This window comes from Phoenix dactylifera, unplaced genomic scaffold (assembly GCF_009389715.1).
Source record: "Phoenix dactylifera cultivar Barhee BC4 unplaced genomic scaffold, palm_55x_up_171113_PBpolish2nd_filt_p 000237F, whole genome shotgun sequence".
Classification (NCBI taxonomy): domain Eukaryota; kingdom Viridiplantae; phylum Streptophyta; class Magnoliopsida; order Arecales; family Arecaceae; genus Phoenix; species Phoenix dactylifera.
Genome location: NW_024067736.1, coordinates 501,368 through 522,991, shown reverse-complemented (window position 1 = coordinate 522,991; position 21,624 = coordinate 501,368). Strand labels below are relative to the sequence as shown.

The window sequence follows — 21,624 nt, the reverse complement described above, 5'->3', positions numbered from 1 at the left end:
TTAGAATCGAAAAAAAACATGTGATGGCAAAATAAATTCAAACAAAATCAAAACCACTCGTTAACTGTATGAGGTTTCATATTTTAAGTTAGATTCTTTATGGTGTAATATTTGCACCTACAGTGTTATTGTGGATAGCTATCATATTGTCTACTTTATAGATGGATGGTTTTTATCTATTGTTGAGGAAGAAAAGCGATATCTCTTATGGAGGGATGGCGTGGCTGTCATCTACGAAGGTTGCGTCTGTTTCTTCGCATTTCATAATATTTGGGCCATACAAAAATTGACATGACGCCACCTGGACTTAGAATTCATCCTTGATTGGATCTGACTCATCCTGACGGGAGACCTTTACACTTCCATCTGCGGGCTTTTAACAGCTTATCTCAATCCTAAAGGAAGCCTCGGGGGACCAACATATCGGTAAGTCGGTATCGGTCATAGCCAGATACCTTACCGGTCTCCACGATAGAAAGACGAGAGGGCGGTGACGACATCCAAGCCGGGACGCATGCGACCGCCACGTTCTCTCTCTTCCTCGTGCCAGCCCACCAAAACCAGGCGCCTCTTCACTCTTTCTCTCTCACCGTCTTTCTCTTCATGTCCCCCTTTTAAAATCTCTCTCTGAGCAATCTAATCATTTGAGCTTAGAGAAGAGGAACCTGAAGAGAGATCCCCTTCCTCTCTAGGGTTTGTACTTCTCCGATTTCGCATCACGGAATCCGTTTATCCAGACCGAGAGCCCATTCGCGTTCGTGTTCGCGCTCAATCCTGCGATCCGTCTCCGCTTTTGGAATCCTGGAGGATCGTCGCGTCAGAATCTAATCCGATTTTCCTGGTTGTTGCTATAAATCAACAAAAGGAAGAGGTTCGAGTTGATTGGAATCTCCATCTTTTAAACGTAGCTAGGATCGGAGGTTTCTTGATTGTTAATTTGCTCTAGATCTTCGCGTTTCATTGATAAATTTTTGTATTTTCTTGTAAAGTTTCATATTGTTTTTAAATACTTTTGTTTGTTCCCCCTTTTTTGTCCTTTTCTTGAATTTGTCCCCCGGGCTTCTAGTTTTTGTTCATCATTTGCATGAGAACGATCGGCGTAAAGATCTCGTTCGGGATAGAAACAGGAAAGGAAGCGTCTCTCTTTTCTGTTTCTGGTAGGTGAAACAGGAATGAAGGCATCTTTGCTTTCCGTTTCCGGTAGCTTGGCTTTCAGTTTTCACCTGAAAAGATCGGTTCTTTGTGTTGGATTCATCTTTGCTTTATTTGTTCTTTTTCTTTATCACGGATTATTCTGGCATAGGTCGTCTTCTACCATTTTAGATGGTATGCAATGCTGGCCTAAGGAATGTCATCGTTCGAGTGGGGAATCTGAGCGATTCAAGATCCGCAGGGGAGGGGAATTTCGAGGGTCCGGGGTGGAAATTAGTTCCAAGATTGGGCGTGAGGCGTCCTCCCAAGCCCCGGAAATTTAGGGCAATCCTAAAGATGATGGTGGACTCAGGTGCTGTGGCAGAAGCTGGAGCTGCCACCAATGTCTTGCCTGAAAAGGATCACGTCCAAGATGGTGATTATGTCAGTGGAGGATGGAAAAGGTATGGGTTTTGAAATGACTCTAGTTAAAGCACTTAATTCATTTCCAAGATTGTTGATCTCTGTCTCTATTGGTTTCCAATGCTGAAAGCGATCTGCTTTTGCGCCTCCTCCGACTCCTATTTAACGCTCCTCAATCTTTAAATTTGGAAAATTTGTCAGTATCTAATGCTGAAAGTGATTGACTCTGTGCTCTAACACTTGTTTGATGCTCTTCTATTTGTTGATTTATGTTTTGAAAATTGTTAAGACTTTACTTTCAACACATGGGAAAAAAAAGCAGGGTTTAGGGTGGCTGTGCGCATGTTGCTCAAATCAATTGTTATATGGGTGCTATCTAATTCTTATTCTAGGGGAGCGCATGGTTCAAGCATTTATATTCCATCCACCTCTGCATTATGGCAGGCCTTTGCAAAGCTTTGTGTGAGAGCACTGGTGGTTCAAGATGCTTCATTTTTCTGATGACTGTCCACTAACTTATTGTTCCTCTAAAATGCATGCATGCAAATTGATTTTGATAAGATGGAAGGTTCTGTTGAACAGGATCTTCATGAAGTGGGTTGGTAAACATCAAGGCTAATGGAGCATCAAATGGAATGTGGTTATTTTAGATATGATTTTTTATGAGTTTTTAATGTACGATAAATGGCTAACTGGCTAACTTAATTGTTATTGGTGATGCGATCAGATATCTGGAATGGTGACATAACAATCGTGCTTCAGTACATGTACATAGAGTGTTTGATACATATGATCGGGGTTTTGTCATGAGACAACACAATCATATTTATGGTGAAGTTGCTTAAACTGGACATGTACAAGGCATATGATTTTGGATTTTTCTGGCAGAATGGGCCAGATACATTCAGTAATCATCCTTTAGTAGTATACATGTATTGATGTGCCCAAATACCAAGCTAATAAAGAAAGAATCTAAAAGTAGGGCTAAATCTTGGATGGAAGGAGAAGATAGGTCAACCTTAGCCTGAAGGTTTTAAAAGCCGAGATCTTGGTCATCTCAATGGGTGACTGAGATATGAACCAAGATCTTGGGTTATATCAGCTTGAGCTTGTAAGGTGGGAAAATTTGGAGAGGTGTGAGATTTCTGAGCTCTCAGCCAATGCCTTAGAACCAAGATAACAAAACCTTGGCTTCTATGTAAATCTAGGATTAATAACTATTTTTAGACAATGACTTTGAGATTTATCAACTAAAAAATCAGTTTTAAGTAAAAATTGATTGGAAGATATTGGTTGATATGTTGGGATTTCTTGTTTTATATTGCTGAGATGCTCGGAGCCGAGATTTTCTATATATATATATATGTAGGTATGTATGTATGTGTGTGTGTATCATATTGGCAAGAGGCCAATACCGGTACAAATTAAGATCTCAGCTAATGTGAAGACCTTGACTTGAAGTTGAGCTTTGGGCGCTGAGTGAGAGATAAGGACCAATTACGACAGCATCCAATTTTCAAGGTTCGCAATTTTGGTATTGGACCCTGTATCGGCACCATCTAGGTATGGTGTAGGTGCGCTCGGTATAGGGTTAGTTCGATGTACTGATACTTGGTACACTCCTCATACCATGTACCCTTCAGGACCGATATGCATCGTTATGGACTAGCATGGCATGCTATGGTTACTTTTGCCAAAGCAAAAAGGAGGAGATAAGATATCTGAACTTTATCAAATTTAAGGTCCACTTAGTTACCATACATCACCAAGACTTAAATTATTGATTATGGAATAAGCAACAGCCACTAGTTGCTATGTATGGAATCTTGATTGCATCATCACATGTAGTGATCATTAGGGGTATATGTGTGTTTTCAAAACTTAAAAGTTGTTCTTCAGGAACTTGTGTTGGATTCTGTAACTTGTGCACTAACCTATTTAGTACTTAGAAATGTTTTATAGGATGCTCATTCAAAATCATTATGGATACCTTCTCCTGTTGCATGCCAAATATTTAAAAACATCTCCATGACGAGCTTGCTATTTGCCCCTATATGCTGTATGCTGAATATATATTGCATTAAGATGGATGCCTTGCGGAGCTGAAGAATTTTATGTGGTCACGTTATCTTTTTGGTTGTTCATAAGAAGCACTGAAATTTGATAAATCTTATTTATGTGATTGTCTTCATTAGAAATTGTATATTGGTTATTTTTTCCAAGATTAGTTTTCTAGAGATGAGAGGTCTTGAAAATCCTTTCTAGAAGGATAGTTAAGGTACATCGTCTCGGTATCAGGCTCCATACCAATGCCATCCTATTACTACGTCGGTACGCCCCCTGTACCATGTACAAGTACCGAACCGATATAGTATGATAAGCTCCGTACTGTCTGATTCAGTATGGTATGGCATACCTTGAGGATTGTACTTAACTGACATGCCAGTCATGGTGAATGTATTAAATCTTTATATGATTAATCTACATCACCAAAATAAGAAAGGACTAACACCACTCTTTTGCATTAAAGTGAGGAGTATAAATACTTGTAGTATGTTTTATTAATTCTAGTTGGGCATAATCCAGTTTAATCAGAAATGCTAATGTTGTTTCATGCATGATATGATTAGAACTGTTGGTGTCTTATATTTAGTTGACCATGAATGGAAACATCACATTTTTGAATTTTAGATGTTTATTATTATGACACAAAGGCCATGAGCTGCCTGTTCTAGAGTGTCATTCTGTTGATATTCCCTTTTATAGAAGATACACTATTTGGTTCAGTTCTCTACTACTAAATAAGAAATAATGTCATTGAAGCAAAAGTAGGGGTGATTTAAAAATGATACGGTTCGAGAGGAAAAAGAACTCAAACTACATAAGTCTATAGCCATGCACTCTTCTCTTCATGTGCATTGCATGTGCCTAATGCATTAGTCAATTCCACATATCGGATCATTCCCCATCCCTGCATTTTTTCTCTCTATTCCTTTGCCCACAGCTCAGTCAAGTCGAGCTTGAGCTAGCCATAATGAGCAAGTCAAGTTCATGTCAAAATTTGGGCACTGAATATAAGTTGCTCATAAATAGTTTGTTCATCTGACAGTTTGGTCCACTTCCCCCATATTAGGGATGGCAAAATATGACCCGACCTGCCAATCCGACCCGTGTTCGACCCGCCATAAACAGGTTTGGATTTGGCCTAAGCAGGTTCGGGTCGTAAACAGGTTGATCCGTTTAACCTGTTTATTAATTGGGTCGGATACAGGTTTTAGTTGTTGGACCCGTTTAACCTATAGATATTAAATAATTTTCTAATCCATATCTGGTATCCCTTATGAATCACGGCCACAGTTTCCCCCTTTCAGCCTTTCCTCTGTTCATCGTCACCTGCAAACCAATCTCTCCCCCGCACGGGAATCCTAGCCCCCTGATCCTTCCAAAGAGGCGATCGAATCATTTTTTTATCATCGAATCTTCGATCGGAACACATCGTGACGCCCGATCGGCTCTCTCGTCGTTGTCGCTCGAGTCTCTCCGGATTTCTTCTCTTCCTCGTCGGCGAGATAGGGTTTGGAGAATCCGAAAAATATAGGATTTTTCCGGCATGAGGTTGGATGGATGAAGGATGCCGGAACTCCGTAGCGGAGTACGGAAGGGGCGAGCACAGGCGAACCCGATAGTCCAGGCCGAGAGGTCGACCGCCGCCAGGAGGAGGAGGGCACCGAGGAACAAGGCCGAGAGTGTCTCCGAATTTCTTCTCTTCCTCGTCCGCCGAGCCGAGGAAGGAGATCAGGTTTCTGGAGGATGGGGGCGAGGTCGGAGGGTTGGTTGGGGACAAGATCAAGGAAGGGGTCGACGATAGCGGGGCGAGGAGCGACGATAAGCTTCCCGGTGGGGAGGACGAGGGAAGCACAACGATGGCGCCCCTTCCGCAAAATGGCAAAAAGTCGGCCTCTTTTTCTTCTGGTTATTTAGTATTTACTTATTTACAGTAATATTTGGTTAAACGAGTCAGAAAGCATAAATCCGAACCCGACTGACCTGTTTATTAAACAGGTCGGGTTCAGGTTTATGCTTTTCTGACCCGACCCGTTTATGTCCGACCCAACCTGATTGCCACCCCTACCCCACATAGATTGGTACGATGTTATACCACCCTGTATTAGCAAACAATGAGTAGATACAAGAAAAATACCATTATGTGCACTATTACCGAGACATGACCAGTACACCCCTATATTGAAATCGATCAAAGCTTGCATGAAATCCAGCATGTCTAGCAATAACTTTACTGCCTCTTTAGAAGAGTATTCATGCTTTGCATGAATATCTTTGTAGTATGTGCCAAAATATTGTAGTGCTTTACTTGCATACTTGAAATGGCTAACTAGAATATATGTTGAATGAACCTAATTTGAAACTTTTGTTCAGGTTTTCTAAAATTTGAAATAAATTGTAGGTCCTTCAATTTCTAAAATATCAAGGTTTTAATACCGGTACCAACCCCCATTCGCTTTTTCCATCGAAATGGAATGCTATGGTATGGTCTGGTACTGACAGCACATACTAAAATCGACAGCATCAAAAGAAAAAAAGGAAAGACAAACCATCAATAATGACCGCTGCGGTTTTATGCTATCATAGGTATGTATTTGTATGGACTTATTTAACCGGTACATATTGGTATGGATGGTTTTGGTGTCCCAACATCCATACTGTTTCTGGTTTCATACTTTGTTTTGGAACGGTAATGTACTAACGGCACTGTCAAGGACTATTAAACTAGTACTAACGGCACTGTCAAGGACTATTAAACTAACTTGCAATGTTCCGGTGTTGGTTGTGGTACATGAGTGGTCAGGGACTGGCTAGCATTTAAGCAAGAGGGCAATGCCATAAATAGCTTGAAATAAACCTGAATAAAATTTGGTTTTCCAGCTTTAGTAAGCCAAACAACTTTTTATCCACCTATATAAAGCAAGAAAAGTGAAAGGCACTTTTGGGATCCAAAAGCTGAAGATACTTCTTAGGTGTTTTTTCCTCTTTAACCTGAATAAAATTATTTGGCTGCTTTGGGCAGAAGATTCTTATCTGAGTTATAGAAGAATAAGTACCTTAGGTTTTTCATTTCAAATATTCTAGACAAAGTTATTGTGGGAAGTGCGAACCAAACAAGGCATGCATAAATTCATTAAATTCATTAATGTACAAAAATAACTAGAAAATTAGATATCATTAGTGAAATTCATTGGAAAGAATGGAAATAAATTAGGATACAAATATACACCATATGTAGCTTGAAATTATTGCTCCAATACATGAAACAACTTTAAACAACACCAGATATAAGTGTAAAGGGCCCCAATTGAAAAATAGAGACAAAAAATGACTGTGCTCATCAATGTCAAACTGTGTTTTTGCAGCTCAACCCATGCCACTAATGTGCCAGCTTGTGCCAATTGTTGGCAAGGAATGAGGCACAGCAGCATGTGCTAAGTCTGCTCTTGCCTGGCACAAGCACAACATGCAGTACCTAAAACATTGGAAGAACAACTTGGGGAAGGACATTTTAGTGTAACATGTTAACTAGTAAAATTACAAATTATCTATACACATCACTCAGTAAAATTTTTTGATCATTAAAAAGAAAACATGCTCAATAATGTAAGTTAATGCAACAAAGAGCTATATTATAGTGATCAATTGATTAGTGAGCCAAGAAATAAACACCTAAATATGGATTAGGGAAGCTTGTAAGTTATAACTATGTTGTTTGGGTGTCAATGAGGAATGCATGGGCTTAAAATCTATGCGTCTAAGTTCTAAATCACCTAATAACCCAACCTTCCTGAAAACATAGCTGTCGGTCCTTGGTTGCCGAGGACTATGCAAGCCACTTGGGTATCATACTAGGAGGTTGGCCAGCATATATGTTTGGAATGCCCATCACCCCGCCTCCCCCACCCCCCCAACCCCACCCCACCACCCACAACAAAAAAAAAGGGGTACTAAACACTCCTTAAGCAACCTTTTTGTATATTAATTACTTGTTTCTAAAACACAGCCACTCTATTGTAACACTAATCCACATCAAATGGGTCCCCTGTTCTTGCAGTTATATATTCAAATTGGTGCATCCCAGTTTCTCCTTCCTTATTCCACAGCCTCTCTGCTCAATCTCTTCTAGATTTAAACTGATCTAATAATTTTAAAATATAAAATGCTTCTAGTCATGACAGGAAACTTGATTTCTAAAATTAATAAATCCCATTGGCTATAGATGATTATGGATGCTGAATACTCATTGTACTATCATTGTATGTGGTAGACCCAACTGCTTGGTTCTCGTTACTTTCCTAAAGCTAAACTTTTGTCTTCCCCTGGATTTTTCTCTCAATATTATTTTCTGCCGTGGCCATACTATGTATAACATTGCCTCATTCATATTGATGATGGCACAAAAAATACTTTTCTTAATCCTGCATCTTTTTGAAACTTGTATAGATTCTTTGTTTGGTCAAATATTTCATTTTATATAAATATATCATGACTTCTAGTACACTAGTAATTGGAGTGAAATCGAGGTGCTCTCAAATAGATTGGTCTTGTATCACTAACATTGTTTTTACCTCTATCCCCCTCAATGCGTTAATTAATAAAAAAAGACAAATAATTTCTTGCATATTTTATTAGGAAATAAGTTTTATTATTTTTAATTTATATGGCTTTGTGGCTCTGCCAAAAGAACAATCCTGGCGTAGGGGCCGCTTGTGGTTGGGCCTCAACTGGTGCAGCCTAATTGTATGCAATTGCTTGCATTGTTTAGGCAGCTGTTCTTGTAAAAGAGTGCTAACAAGTACCTTTGATATTACATGAACAGTTTGATTTGCCAATTGAGCATTCGATCTGCTATTTTTTAGGCTTTAAGTTAGACCATTTAACAAGGTATATTTTTTAGTCTTTAAGATAGACCATCTAATAAGTTTACTGTCTCGGTATTGGACCTCATACCGATACCATTCTATTATGGTTGTGGTATGTAGTACGGTATGGTAAGGTTCAGCATGTACCAGTTTGGTACGGATATGGTACGCTTCGTCTGGTACGGTACGATACCAACTAGTATGGCAAACCTTGCCATCTAAAATTTCAAATGCAATGGAATAGTAAAAGAGTTTGTTTTGATTTATGCGATGGCTAGTGTATATGAAACAAGAATTTAAGTACTTGTGTGCCCCAGCTAGTACTGATTGTACTAAATCATACCAACAAGGTGCCTCTACACCCTCCAACCCCCCCCCCCCCCCCCCCCCCCCCCCAAAAAAAAAAAAAAAAAAAGAAAAAGAAAAAAACACCAAAATTGTAGCAGTCATGATTTTCACCTCTATGCTGTTGTCCTTTCATGGATAAGCACACCATGTGTTAGTATAGTGCCATATAGTCCTAGTAAGGTACCGATATGGTACAAATTGGTAGTGTTTTAAACCTTGATATGAGGTGATACAAAGATCAAGATCTTAGTCATATTTAAAAAACTTTAAATTTTGACAAGTTGTATTGGTTTTACTCACCTGTATGTTAAGCCTAAAAGCCAATGCAAAAACTTCTTATGCAAAAATGCTTTTTATAGGCCTTACCAGATGCGTCCTTCATGGTATTTTTTTTAATAAAAAAAAAAAATGCCACAATGCCATGTTCCATATCCAAAACTGGAACTTCTCCCCAGTGTGATCCAAATTATGTTGGCAATTTTTATACCTTAAAAAAACCCTTGCTTACGTAATGCAAAATATAACTAAGGTTTCTGTAGAAGGATTTGCAAAATAGCATGGTAGGAGGACTTAACATGTCATTGTATATGATGGTTGGGCAGGAGATGCATATTGAAGAATATCAGGCAAAGATGGTAAGGCTGCTAATTACTAAGCAAGTAACTGGCTGGTTTTAGTGTTGTGAAAGATCCTTCTTGCGTGGAAACTACGATAGCACGGTTAAATTACTATAATGAAGGAAAAAATCATAATTTTATACTGCACTGGCTTGAACGTATATTGTAAGATACACATTGGCCACATATGGGTACTGTTCAGTCATCTTTATTCTGTATCACTGTATCATGGAGGCTTGCTGGTGGTCCATGCGAGTGTGTGCCAATTGACATGGAATGATACAAAGGCCTGTTTGCTGAGTTGGACATTTGATATATGACTGGCACAGTATGCTGCACCACATACATGTACAATGGTCTTCATTCTGTATCTCTGTATTGTGTATGCGTGCTGGCGTTTGTGTGGTCTATGCCAGTTTGTGCCAATTGACATTGGAATGATACAAAGGCCTGTTTGCTGAGATGGGCATTTGACCTGGCACAGTATCTTGCAGTGTTGTATACAGTGCACAAAATTGAAACCCTTGGCTAAAAGCAGCTTGCGTTGATGTATCTTACCAGAATAGTAGTCTGTGAATGTCCTCATGGAGACTTTTGAACTGTATTATCATCCTGTTTTAACCAGATGGATGCCTGCTTAAAATACTTGGGGCAAGTTTTGTTGTCATTTTGGTTTCCAGCTGGAACTTTTTTTTAGGATGATGAAAAACTAGCTGGATGCCCATTTATATAATATTACACTTCTGGAATGATGCAAACTAGGCCTTATGTATTATTTTCCTTACAGCAAGGATGGAAAATTGAGTTGTGGATATTCAAGCTTCAGGGGAAAAAGGGCAACTATGGAGGACTTTTATGATGTAAAATCATCTAAAATTGATGGACAAACAATTAATCTCTTCGGCATATTTGATGGTCTGATTTTCTTTCTATTGATATTCAATTCTTTTATTTTATGTATCCTCTTTTCCTACCTCTTATTCTTGTTGATGACTTGGCAGCGCAGGTCATGGCGGTTCACGTGCTGCTGAATATCTGAAGCAGCACTTATTCGAGAACCTCATGAAGCACCCCCAGTTTATGACAGATACCAAACTTGCTATAAGTACTTTCAACTTTATAAAGATTTGTTGAAACTGGCTACAGTTTTTTACACCTCTATAATAATATTTTCTAGTTGGGTGTCATACATGACTGTTATGTAGTAAGAAATTGATTAGAGGCTTTGTATTTTTTTGGGGGGTATTCTGCAGGTGAAACATATCAAAAAACTGATTCAGACTTCCTGGATGCTGAAAGCAATACTTTGAGAGATGATGGTTCTACCGCTTCAACAGCTGTTCTGGTTGGCAACCATTTATATGTAGCAAATGTTGGAGATTCACGCACTGTTGTATCAAAGGCAGGAAAAGGTGCTTTTTTCATAGATGACAATCACTGTTGATCTGTTTTTTGCAAGAATATGTATCATCCAGCAATTCTTGATGGGTGATAAAAGATAATAACAGCATCTCATGTTACTTGCATGAGGACAATGTTTTGCCTTGTAAAAAAACTCACTATTCACAGAGAGGGTTAATGTGATTTTGAGCCGAAATGATTCAAACCTTGATTGTCATATTTTGAACCATAAAGCTCATCCTCTTATTTGTGGTACAGCTTGCCAATTCGATATTTGTTTAAGTTTTCTTAATTCATAGCTGGCTTGCTTTCATGGCAGCATATAGATTGAGGTTACAGGATACTGGATACCAGTGCATGGAAAATTGAACCATGCTTTAGAGACTTATTTTCAAAAGCTATGTTAATTTTCTCTCAAACTCCTTACCATATTTTAGATGTACCTAGTTTTGGTTGATATTCTATTAAAGACAATTATAATTGATGCCAACAAGACTAAGACCCAGTCTAATATTATTATAGGTTATAGAGCTTTTGTTAGCAATGCTATTGCTAGTAGAGCTTCTAATAAAAAAACTATCTGTTGTTTGATAATTATATTTTTGAAGTGCCATAAAACTTTAACGTGTATTTGGTAACTAAACTGAAAAAATACTTTTAGTACTAAAAAATAACAATAAAGGATATTGCATAGTACTTTCAGTTATTTAATTATTTGTACTATCTAAAATTGTTATTATAAAGTAATCTTAATCTATAGATATTTATTTTGATATTTTAATTTAGATAACATAATACATAATAAATTTTTATATTTCATAGAATGTAACAATATTTCTAAAATATTATTGTGTTATGATAATATTATATAATATAATAATATAATTATGATGTTAGAATAATAGTGATGATAATACTGTAATATTATTAGAATACAACATAATACAATAAAATTTTATTGTTGTATTATATTATAACATTATTATATTGTACTATCAAAACTATTATTAATAAGTATTATCAATTCTAAAATAATTAATAATATAATAAATAAATTAAAAATATTTAATTGCATGATTATGGTATAAAAATCAATAAAAATGGTTATGGAAATAAAGAGTATTTTAAATTAATTTATAAAATATTCATTGCTGGGACTCGAACTTTGGTCTTTTTGGACGAGCTTTTGCCCTCCAAAAGAAATAGCTTCCGGTGCCTCTCAAGTAGAGCTTTTGTTCAAAAGCTCCAAATTGGAGCTTTTCCCTAGTAGACTGTTTTCAGTTTTTGGAGGAGTTTGAAAGCTATTTCAAAATTTTTACCAAACATTTTAAAATCATCCAAAAGAGCTTCTAGCCCTCATAGAAGTAATTTTTGGTCTTCCAAAAGCAAGGCCAAACGGGGTCTAGTTGCATGTGTTTTAGGACAACTCTGTTGTATATAATAAAAATATTTTGTTTTAATTGTCCATGAATTGTTCTGTAGAGTACTTCACAATGTTCAATACATGGTAGTGCTATTAGAAATCTTATAAACAGCAAATTGGTAGTACATATTTCTTGTTTGGTTGGCATAAGGTTTATTTTCTGTTAATCTTTATCTATGGTGTAAGTTATGAATTATAAAAAATGAACATAGGTAAATTTAAGAAATAATCTTTGGAATACTCAATTATGGTTCATTATGACATTTCCAAACAATTGTGAAATGTTTGAGACTTGGAGGGAGTAGTTCTCTGAGTTGCATTTTTTTCCTTCTTTATTTGTCATATTTAAGGCTTATTTTGCTTATCAAAATTTTGTGTTTGTGTGAAGTAAGTTTCATAGTTTTTTCATGTATTATGTTTCCTAAAGCTTGATCACTTTTCTTCTTATCAATTTGTATAATTCCTCTTTATGGTGAATTTATTCACAACTTAATGTGTGCTTCCTCAAACTTATATCTAGTCTTGCCTATGTCATATACTCTGTCCAGGATGCTATAATTAGTCAAGAATTTCTGAGGTGTCCGTTGTTTTTCTTGGTTGTAGCAATTCCACTCTCAGATGACCACAAGCCAAATAGAAGTGATGAACGCAAGAGAATTGAGAATGCCGGGGGAGTAGTAATGTGGGCTGGTAAGTCTCCTTCCATTTCTCCATGATGCTTTCTTTCTCATGGTTCTGGTTAGTTCAAGTCTGCAATTTGTTCAAGGTCCATGCTGTAACAGTATCCATTTTTCCAGCATGAATCATCAAAAAATATGGTTCAACCAATGTTTGAAATATTAGCATCCCAAGCTACCATGTTAAGTATTTATCTTGCTCTTTATGCTGTTATGCTTCCACTGTTTCTAGGATAATAGCTGGTGGATCAGATATTGTTCCTAATGTATAGATGATAAGGTGACTGACAGAACTCATGCATCGAACTTTAAGGTAGAGGAACAAAGCAAAGCTTGAAAATTACTTGTTGATTATCGAAGATTGAATTAAACAATTGATTGTCCTTTTCTGTCCAAAGCATTAAACACTTGATTTGCTGTGTGCTAGGATGTTTAACCTGTTCTGCATGCTAATTACATCTGGAAAGAAAAGACTCAGAATTTTGAATGATCACACAATTGTAACTGTTAGTTAATTAGGGGGCTTTGGTTGGCAGGTACTTGGAGGGTAGCAGGTGTATTGGCAATGTCACGTGCATTTGGAAACCGTCTTCTAAAACAGTTTGTTGTGGCAGAGCCTGAGATTCAGGTATCTTAACATATTGAGAAATCTAAATCAACTTTTAGCTCTTTTACGTGACCTTTCTTGCTTTGTTATACTTGAAAGTTTAGTGGATATCCTTTTCTCATTTTGCCATTTTCTCAATGCGAAGCAATGGTCAGACAGTTTGATGTTTCCAACACTGTGATAACAGTTCAAGTGCTCGCTTGAATTACTGTAGTTCATATGCTACAAATCATAGTTATGTATTGCAGCTGGAAAAGTCTGTTTCAATATATGTTATTTCCAGTAGTCAGATATTCTGGCCAAGGTTTTGCTTTGAGTACCTTCGCTTGAAGAGGAAATTGTTACTGATAAATAAATTAGTGATGGCTCATATCATATTATTCTCTTGTTTATTCTCAGATTTGTGAGATTTGATATTGAAATAATGTCGCAAGTTCCTTTCTAGTCTATTATTTCTGTCAAACTGCTTAGTATCTGTATTCGTCACTCCATATTGGTACATGATGTCATCTTCCATATTGGTACATGATGTCGTCTTCTCAGTATCTTAGACCTTTTGCTAAAGTGACAAAGCGTACTAAGTGTATCCAGTAGCTATGAATGCACTTCTTTAACGTCTCGAAAATAATTAGCACTTATCTGTATTTAGTGCATTAATTACTCCTGCAGCATGAAGAACTAAATGGAAGGCCATTAAGGGGATATGTATGCACCCAGGCTCGTTCCAGAACCCACTTGCTAGCTACCTCAAATCCTTGGGTGATGTTTTGTGCAGCAAAATAAATTATACGGATTCATTGGTGATGTATGTGGTGCCAATCAACCAAAAATGGGAGTACAGTTATCAGCTCATGTCAATATAAAATTTTCAAGGCAATGGATACATTTTGTCAGTTGATGGATCTACAGCCTTCCATCAGATACATCTTCCAATTGAATCACACGTGCATTAATTGCACATGCTGTGTCCTGGAAGTTATAAATTTTAATCTTAACTATCTTAAAATGTCCAACTAGAAAGAGTTTTGAACTATGTAGAATCCTTCTTTTTGCTTTTTATATGCTGCCTCCTACAAAATTCTAAGTTCTTGTAGTCACTTGATTGCATAACATAGCAAAAGCGTTCAGTGCACGTTGATTACCCCCCCCCCCCGGCGCCATGCATGTGACATCTCTCATATTATAGGTTGCTGCACTTGCTTTGCAGCTAGGAGAGAGAAACACAAAGGAAAATGCGAGAGGGACCATTACTTAGAGATACTGAGGGTGACAGAATGAAAGAGATTAGGGGCCAATTCCCTTTTCCCTGTTTACTGAATTTTTAAGCTTTTGTTGTTTATAGAACTATTATATAACTACTATATATCCCCATGTCTTACATAGAATAAAATCAATAAATCACTTAACTAATATATGTACTGATGTGTTATTAACACAAATTGAAACAATAATATAAATTATTTCTAGGAGCTATCATTCTGCTATCTACAATTTTATTGGACCGGTGGAAGACCTTGTTTACTAAAAAAATATTTGGTCCTAGATAACTAGGCTACTAGATAGCAGGCAGAAGATGCTTGTTGTGTGTATAATATGTATTGATGTATGTATATATGTATTCTTTAATATAGACATGTTAGTTTATGAAATCTGTGCCGGTAAGACTAACATTGTACAGGTGATTTTTGATTTTTCTGCATATAGACCTTAGTAAGACTTCAAATTTTTGAGAGACCCTTTAGAAATTTAACTATGACAGATAGATAAATGGTTTTACATTAGAGCTCCTTTTGATAAATTTCCAACTTGTATCACATATGCTCTATTAATATCTTTTATAAATATTTTTCAGGTTTGATTCTCTAGTAGAAAAGTCAAGCCCGCATTTGCTAGTTATTTTCTACAAGTTCCTAAGGAGTACATATAAATATGTAAAAACAGGGGTCTGGGTGTAATGGGTCATCATGTTGGTCTCTCACTTGAGATACCTGGTTTGTAACTCTATTCAGACCATTTTTTCAGAAGAGGATTATATGTGAAGAAAGTGTGGCCAATGTTTTATACGTCCTATCCTTTCACCATTTTTCAGTTGTACATGATCAAACTACTAAGTTGTATGCAAAGCATACATAACTATATCTTATCTTTCCACCTATATTTGTTGGCCATGCATTGAATTTTTCCCAGACCAATTAACTTTTAGCTGGTTTACCAGCTAAGAGCTTTTGATTGTTGGTATTGGGTATTATAGATGTGTAAATGCATTTTTCTTGCCAAATGCCTTTTTCTTGCCAATATTTGTGCCAAGAGTATAACATAAGTAGTTCCCTTAAAAGCTCATGATTTTAGGTGCATGTTTCGATCTCAGTCTGTTTAATACATTTCTGACGGGCATGTAATTCCAAATCTCAAATGACTCATCATTGAGGATTGCCTCTTTAGTCATTTAAAACACATCGCTTATTGATATGATTTTAAATCTCAATTTGCTCATTACATTTATGAAGGGCAGCAATTTCCAAATTCAAAATGATTTATAGCAGACGCTGCCTTCCTACTTAGGAAACTAATGTGTTAGTCTAGAATCCAACTTGTTTTCTTTTGTTCTTTAGACATTTGCTAAGATTTACAGATGAGTAGCTTTAGCATTTTGACTCCAATTAATTATGCCCTTGCTTTTTCAACAAAAATTGGCATGTAATATTGTATTATTGCTTTATTTGACACTATCATATGTGCAAGAATATTTATGTACTCTGGAACAATGTGAACATTTATCATGGCATTATTGTAATGTGCTATAGACATGTTATTTTATTTTAACCAATTTCTACAGGAACAAGAGGTTAATGATGAATTGGAGCTCCTTATTTTGGCTAGTGACGGGCTTTGGGATGTAGTACCAAATGAGGTCAGTTTCTCGTTTACAATATGTTGATAAGCCATGACAAGTGTTGTAGATATTATTTTATTACATAAATATTGTAGTTGAGGTATGAATTATAAATATTGACATGGACATAAGGAAGTCACCTGTTCATGTGCAGTTAGCATTTCTTCCTCCCTTGTTTAAGACATCACAATTAGTATGTCTCCTTCCTTGCTTATGTTGAGAAAGTTGCAGAGGGCAGAAAGTCACTACAATTAAACTCTGGGTGTTTGTTGAAGTCCTTCTATGACATAGGCTGGTGCTCGATATTATGATGACATAGCTATCTAAAATTTATTGGTCTGATCTTTGACAAGTTGGTGCATCTCAGAGAAGATATCAGCCACCCTGTTGCAGGTGCCGAGTAGCAGTCACGGTGGTGCTAACAATTAAATTGCAGTAGTCTATAGATATCTTGGAGCTATCAGGCGTATTCCTTTGGCTTTTCTGCAGAAGCTGTGGATGTTGTATTTCCCACTCACCTCATTTTGTGTTGCTTGCTCTTGCAACAGGTCTCAAGGGAATTTCATGTTTAAGTTGCTGTTGGAACATGGGTAGTAGGCTTGCGGCAAATATTAATACAACTGTGTTAGAGAGTTGCTTCTGAAGCTACTAAATGTTCCAACTTAACAGTTTTGGTTGTCTGTTTGATCTAATGCAGAAACTGATTGCAGCTATATGGCACATTACAACATGCGACTGGCTGGTCAGAAATGCTGGACAATTATTTTGTTGTTAGTGGCCAAATGAAAAAATTTGATTGGACAATAGCCTGTAGAGGAATTGTCACTTTAGAGGTGGAAGGTCAATTGTTGTTTATATATCATGTGAAGATAGGTCACCATGGCAATAGGAGGGGGGAGGGAGGGAGGGGAAGAGAGAGAGCATATCTGTAAATTTTTATTGGTAATGAAATTCTTTTTGAAATAATTTGTCTTGGGAGATGATTCTAGCAAAGTATTTCCTACGAAACTTGAGTGAGGCCTCGCATGTGTTGCATGAATGTTAATAGATATGAATTTGTGGGCCATGGGTTCAAGCAGTATGGGGCATCACATAAGGAAGGCCTGCCACGTAGGGATTGGAGGAGTTAAGAAGTCTTTTTCACCAGAAGTAGATATATGTAAAACAAGACTGACCCCAGATGGAAGCGTTATGGAAATGAGGTATCTTGAGAAAAAAACATATAGAACAGGGAATCATGGGAAACATTTCACAAACTATTGTGGTCCTAGAACATTGTGAGTCCTCTATAATAGGAGAGATATGACCTACCATGAAAGGGGAGCTGTTAACAGAACAGCATACAGATTTGATGAGGAGCAATGCATTGTTCTACTTTTATTCATTTTTCTTGGTTTTATTATGTACTATTGTATGCCCTTCTGAATGAATGCATGTGTATCTATCATTAATTTGACCATGAAGTGTAAAATTACATTAATTTTATTGTCAAGTTAGTTTTCTTGGTGTATTCATCATGCTTTGTCAAGATGCATGAAAACTTCAGTGTGTCATGTGCATCCATCAGCTGTCCGCATTGGAGTCATTCTCGTACTTGTTGCTAACTTGATTATATGTTCTTACCGTCGAGCTCTTCTTCATGGATTTCTTTTTATTCATCTTGCTGTTGTGTGATATTCTTTCATTTATATGCTGGTTAACTAGGATGCTGTTTCACTTGCAAGAATGGAAGAGGAGCCAGAGGCCGCAGCTCGGAAGCTGACAGAGACCGCCTTTGCACGTGGAAGTGCCGACAATATAACATGCATTGTTGTAAGATTTCACCATGACAAAATGAATGTAGATTCTCCTTCCCCTTCAGCAGCTGATCAGAATTGATATATTTTGATTTTAAATTATCTACCCTGTATGGACCTCTAGCTGGATGCCTGCGATTATAGCAAGGCGGATGGCTGCTTGTATGTTCCTTTGGTTGTGGTGACCATACTTGCTTTTGGGATGCTTGTCAATATATTTCCTTGCTGAAGTGAGCGAGCAAGTCATCTGGACATTGCCGGATGGTCACTGGGTCTTCATTTTTTTTAAAAAAAATTAAATCAGGTACATGTTCATTTTGGTCCCAGGATTTATTGATCCTGTACTCAAGTTGCCCAGCATGTGTAAATGTTTATTGGTGTTTGAGTGGATTTCTTTGGAATGCACTGAGCAATTGCAATTTGCTGTGCTAGATAGGGAAGCAGTTTCTTCTCTTCTTGCCTCTGCGCTCGTCTCGCATGCATCAGAGATGAATATTTGACGCCCGAAGCCATCCTGCTAGAGCAACACAAGGACAACTCGAGTTTAATCTTGTAGTGGCAAGAAGAAAAATCCTACATGGATGTGCGACGGGAAAGTGGTGAAAGGAAGAAAATGCTTTTATTACTTCGAGTCGTTGCTCAAAGTTGCTCGGCCGATTTGTTTCAATGCAATTGCTCCCTTTGAATCGGCATTGTGAGCCGTGATAGGTGAAAGCTGAGTGAGATTTCCGAGTGTAGCATTGCCCTAACATAAATGGGAATATCAGCTAAACGCTTTATGGAGCGGTGTGTGTGTGTGCATGCATGCGGGCATCTCAAGTATGCGATCGTTAGCTCCACCTCCACCATAAAGAATGGGATCGTTTCCGTTGCTCCACCAATGGAACATACTAGTATACTAGTTGGTCGCGACTCCATACCTAGCTTTCAATGTGGATCATTATGTTGACTCTGGTTGGGTGGTACTGGTACCCTTGCCATTTAAGGGGCAGGAGTTCAATTCTTAAAAGCCTTGAACCCTCGTATGGAATTTTTTAAATTTCATATCCTAGTTTCACGAGAGTCAGGATTAGTCCATCCTGGACCCAGCTTTTGAGTTTCGATCCACGTGGCCCAAAATAAGCAAAATAAAAAAAAAAGGGAGGGGAGGGGAGGGGATGAGGTTGGGCAATCAATGAGCCCGACCTTGGAAGAAATTCATCTGCACCCTGTGAAAATGCAACAAGCTGTGATCTCTCGCGCTGCAGCTCGAGATTCCCAAGAAATAAGTTCTCGCACAACTTTATCATCAGAGCATTCACTGTGAAACATCTGCAGGAGGATCTCATGTACAGTATGTTGCAGTGTCCAAATGGAAAGGAGCTTGAATGTATGAGGAGTTTGCAGAGAAGCTCCTCCTCGATAACGGCACTGCTTATATCTTTTATACAATGTAGAAGTCTCTCTTTATCTTGCTATACGTGCTTGCAATAACCTCCACCTACACAACATGATACATGGCAAAGCAATCTTGTAGCTCCTCCGCAATAACCATCGTTTTGCCTTTAGCATGCCCGCTGGAGCTCCCTGTGACACTGGACCAATGATCGGGAGGGACAACCATCCATGTCTCAAACCAATAAAAAGTTTCAGCTTTGTCACCCGGTAGCTGCCGCTCTGTCATTGGAGTATCCGAAGGGTGAGACCAGCAAACTCGCAGGAGTCGGAAAGAAAATTCATCATTTTGAAATCCAGATTGGATTCGCTATGATTAAGGCATTTGGTGGAAAGGGACAAGGGGCAGACGAGTCCACTAGCTTGTCTTTCCGGCCTCACTTGATCGGGCTGTATTTCCTGACCTTTGACTAACCTGATTCCGAAAGATTTTGGTTGGTGTCATATGCTTGCCTCGTGCACACGGCTTTTTCACAGTGTCTGCTTATCTACTCCTTGACGTGAGAACTCCGTGCGTTGTATTCCCTAATGTTTATAGGCTTTCTTTTTGAGTGTCAAATGGTGTTGAGTAGCGTCTTTCTTGGTTTCTTTGATTGACCTTGACTTGCTTGCGAGGAAGATGACTATTCTGGTGAAATAGACAGCCCATCCGATGATCGAATCGGGATCACCCACCCCTCCGATATTATTTACCAATGAAAGGAATGTTTCAAAAATCACCTAATCGTTTGAATCTATAATCCTTCAAATGTTGCATATTATGATGTCTCATCATAGACTGTAAGAAATTAATTGGTACAACCATTCTGTCTTCCAACCTACCAAAAGTAACAAGGAACTAATAACAATCCCCCTGTGCCCTGGAATCAAACTAATTAACAACTTTTACCAAGTAAATTTAGCTCGTACCCTTTAATTTAAATTAGCGCAATAATTAATAGTTTAATTTGATGGGGGAAAATATTAGACATCTTGACCTTGGCTTGAACCGACCTCATTAACTTCGGCCATAACCGAGATGAATGACTTCGATAAAAACCAAGGTACAATTTTGCTTGAAGTAATAAAGACTAACATTTAAATCAAAGTTGCAGTCAGAGCACATTTGGCACGATCATCGTCACGTGCAGCTCGCACGGGATAATTACCACATTGTCAACGTGCGGCAGGCCGTTACTATATAGTTAATGCACGTAGCGCTAAATCAGGTAATGGATGCATATTTTACCCTATATAAAGGGGTAACCTAAGGATCGGGGGTGGGGGGAGGGGGGTGGTAAGATCATTTTGAGATTCTACTCTACAAAATTTTTTTTCTTCCCCACTGTTACTTTAGTATTCTAATTTAAGCATCAGAAGGTCCTCCGCTAAAAACTTTCCGGCAAATAGATTTCTTGTAGGTTGGCCTCAGCAACAATCAGTTTTTTCTTACTTCGGTCTCGGGCACGCTGAGCATCTCCCCGACCTTGGCTCAGAATTTAGCGGTAACAGATTGGTACTAGAAGGAAGGCCCCACACATCGGCACATGAAGAAGGGAGAAATCATTATCATGAGATCACGAAGTAATCGTAGAGCATCCAATGCCTCCAAGCGCCGAGCTCCGCCCTCATGAGGTTCATTGCGAAGCCCAGAGCACGCTCCATCCACACAGCCTGTTGCACCAGCAAATACCAAGCAGTTTAATCTACTCATACGATAGGTGTGGGCTCTGAACTGCTACGGTTCAGGGCTTGCAGCAAATAACAACACGACCGACACCAATTCGACCAGAACCTATTTAGCCTAGTCGCCACTTCCACCAACCAACATGCCATACGCGCCAAGCTAACCACCATTCTCAACACCAAAGTTCTAACTGGTCCCGATAGAGTCAGCACGCCTGTCGTAGGAGTCCTATTCAGGATGAAGAGCGACGTACTCCAAGCCTCCATTCCAATAAATATT

The 21,624-nt window shown here is 38.1% G+C and overlaps 1 protein-coding gene across 5 annotated transcripts; it reads left to right on the top strand.

Moving 5' to 3' along the window:
- The first annotated feature begins 497 nt into the window (after positions 1-497).
- Positions 498-18,594, top strand: LOC103696380 (probable protein phosphatase 2C 52). 5 transcript variants are annotated; one of them, XM_039117510.1, is made up of 10 exons: positions 498-871; positions 1,304-1,595; positions 10,236-10,363; positions 10,455-10,553; positions 10,702-10,860; positions 12,876-12,962; positions 13,486-13,577; positions 16,393-16,467; positions 16,998-17,039; positions 17,147-18,147. In XM_039117510.1, exons 2-9 carry the CDS (start codon positions 1,324-1,326, stop codon positions 17,019-17,021), a joined length of 936 nt encoding a protein of 311 aa, XP_038973438.1. In that variant the 5' UTR covers positions 498-871; positions 1,304-1,323; the 3' UTR covers positions 17,022-17,039; positions 17,147-18,147. The 5 variants fall into 5 exon arrangements, with proteins under 5 accessions (XP_038973438.1, XP_038973436.1, XP_038973437.1 ...); XM_039117508.1 differs by lacking the exons at positions 16,998-17,039; positions 17,147-18,147 and adding an exon at positions 18,174-18,594; XM_039117509.1 differs by having other exon boundaries at positions 16,998-18,147.
- The last annotated feature ends 3,030 nt before the right edge of the window (positions 18,595-21,624 follow it).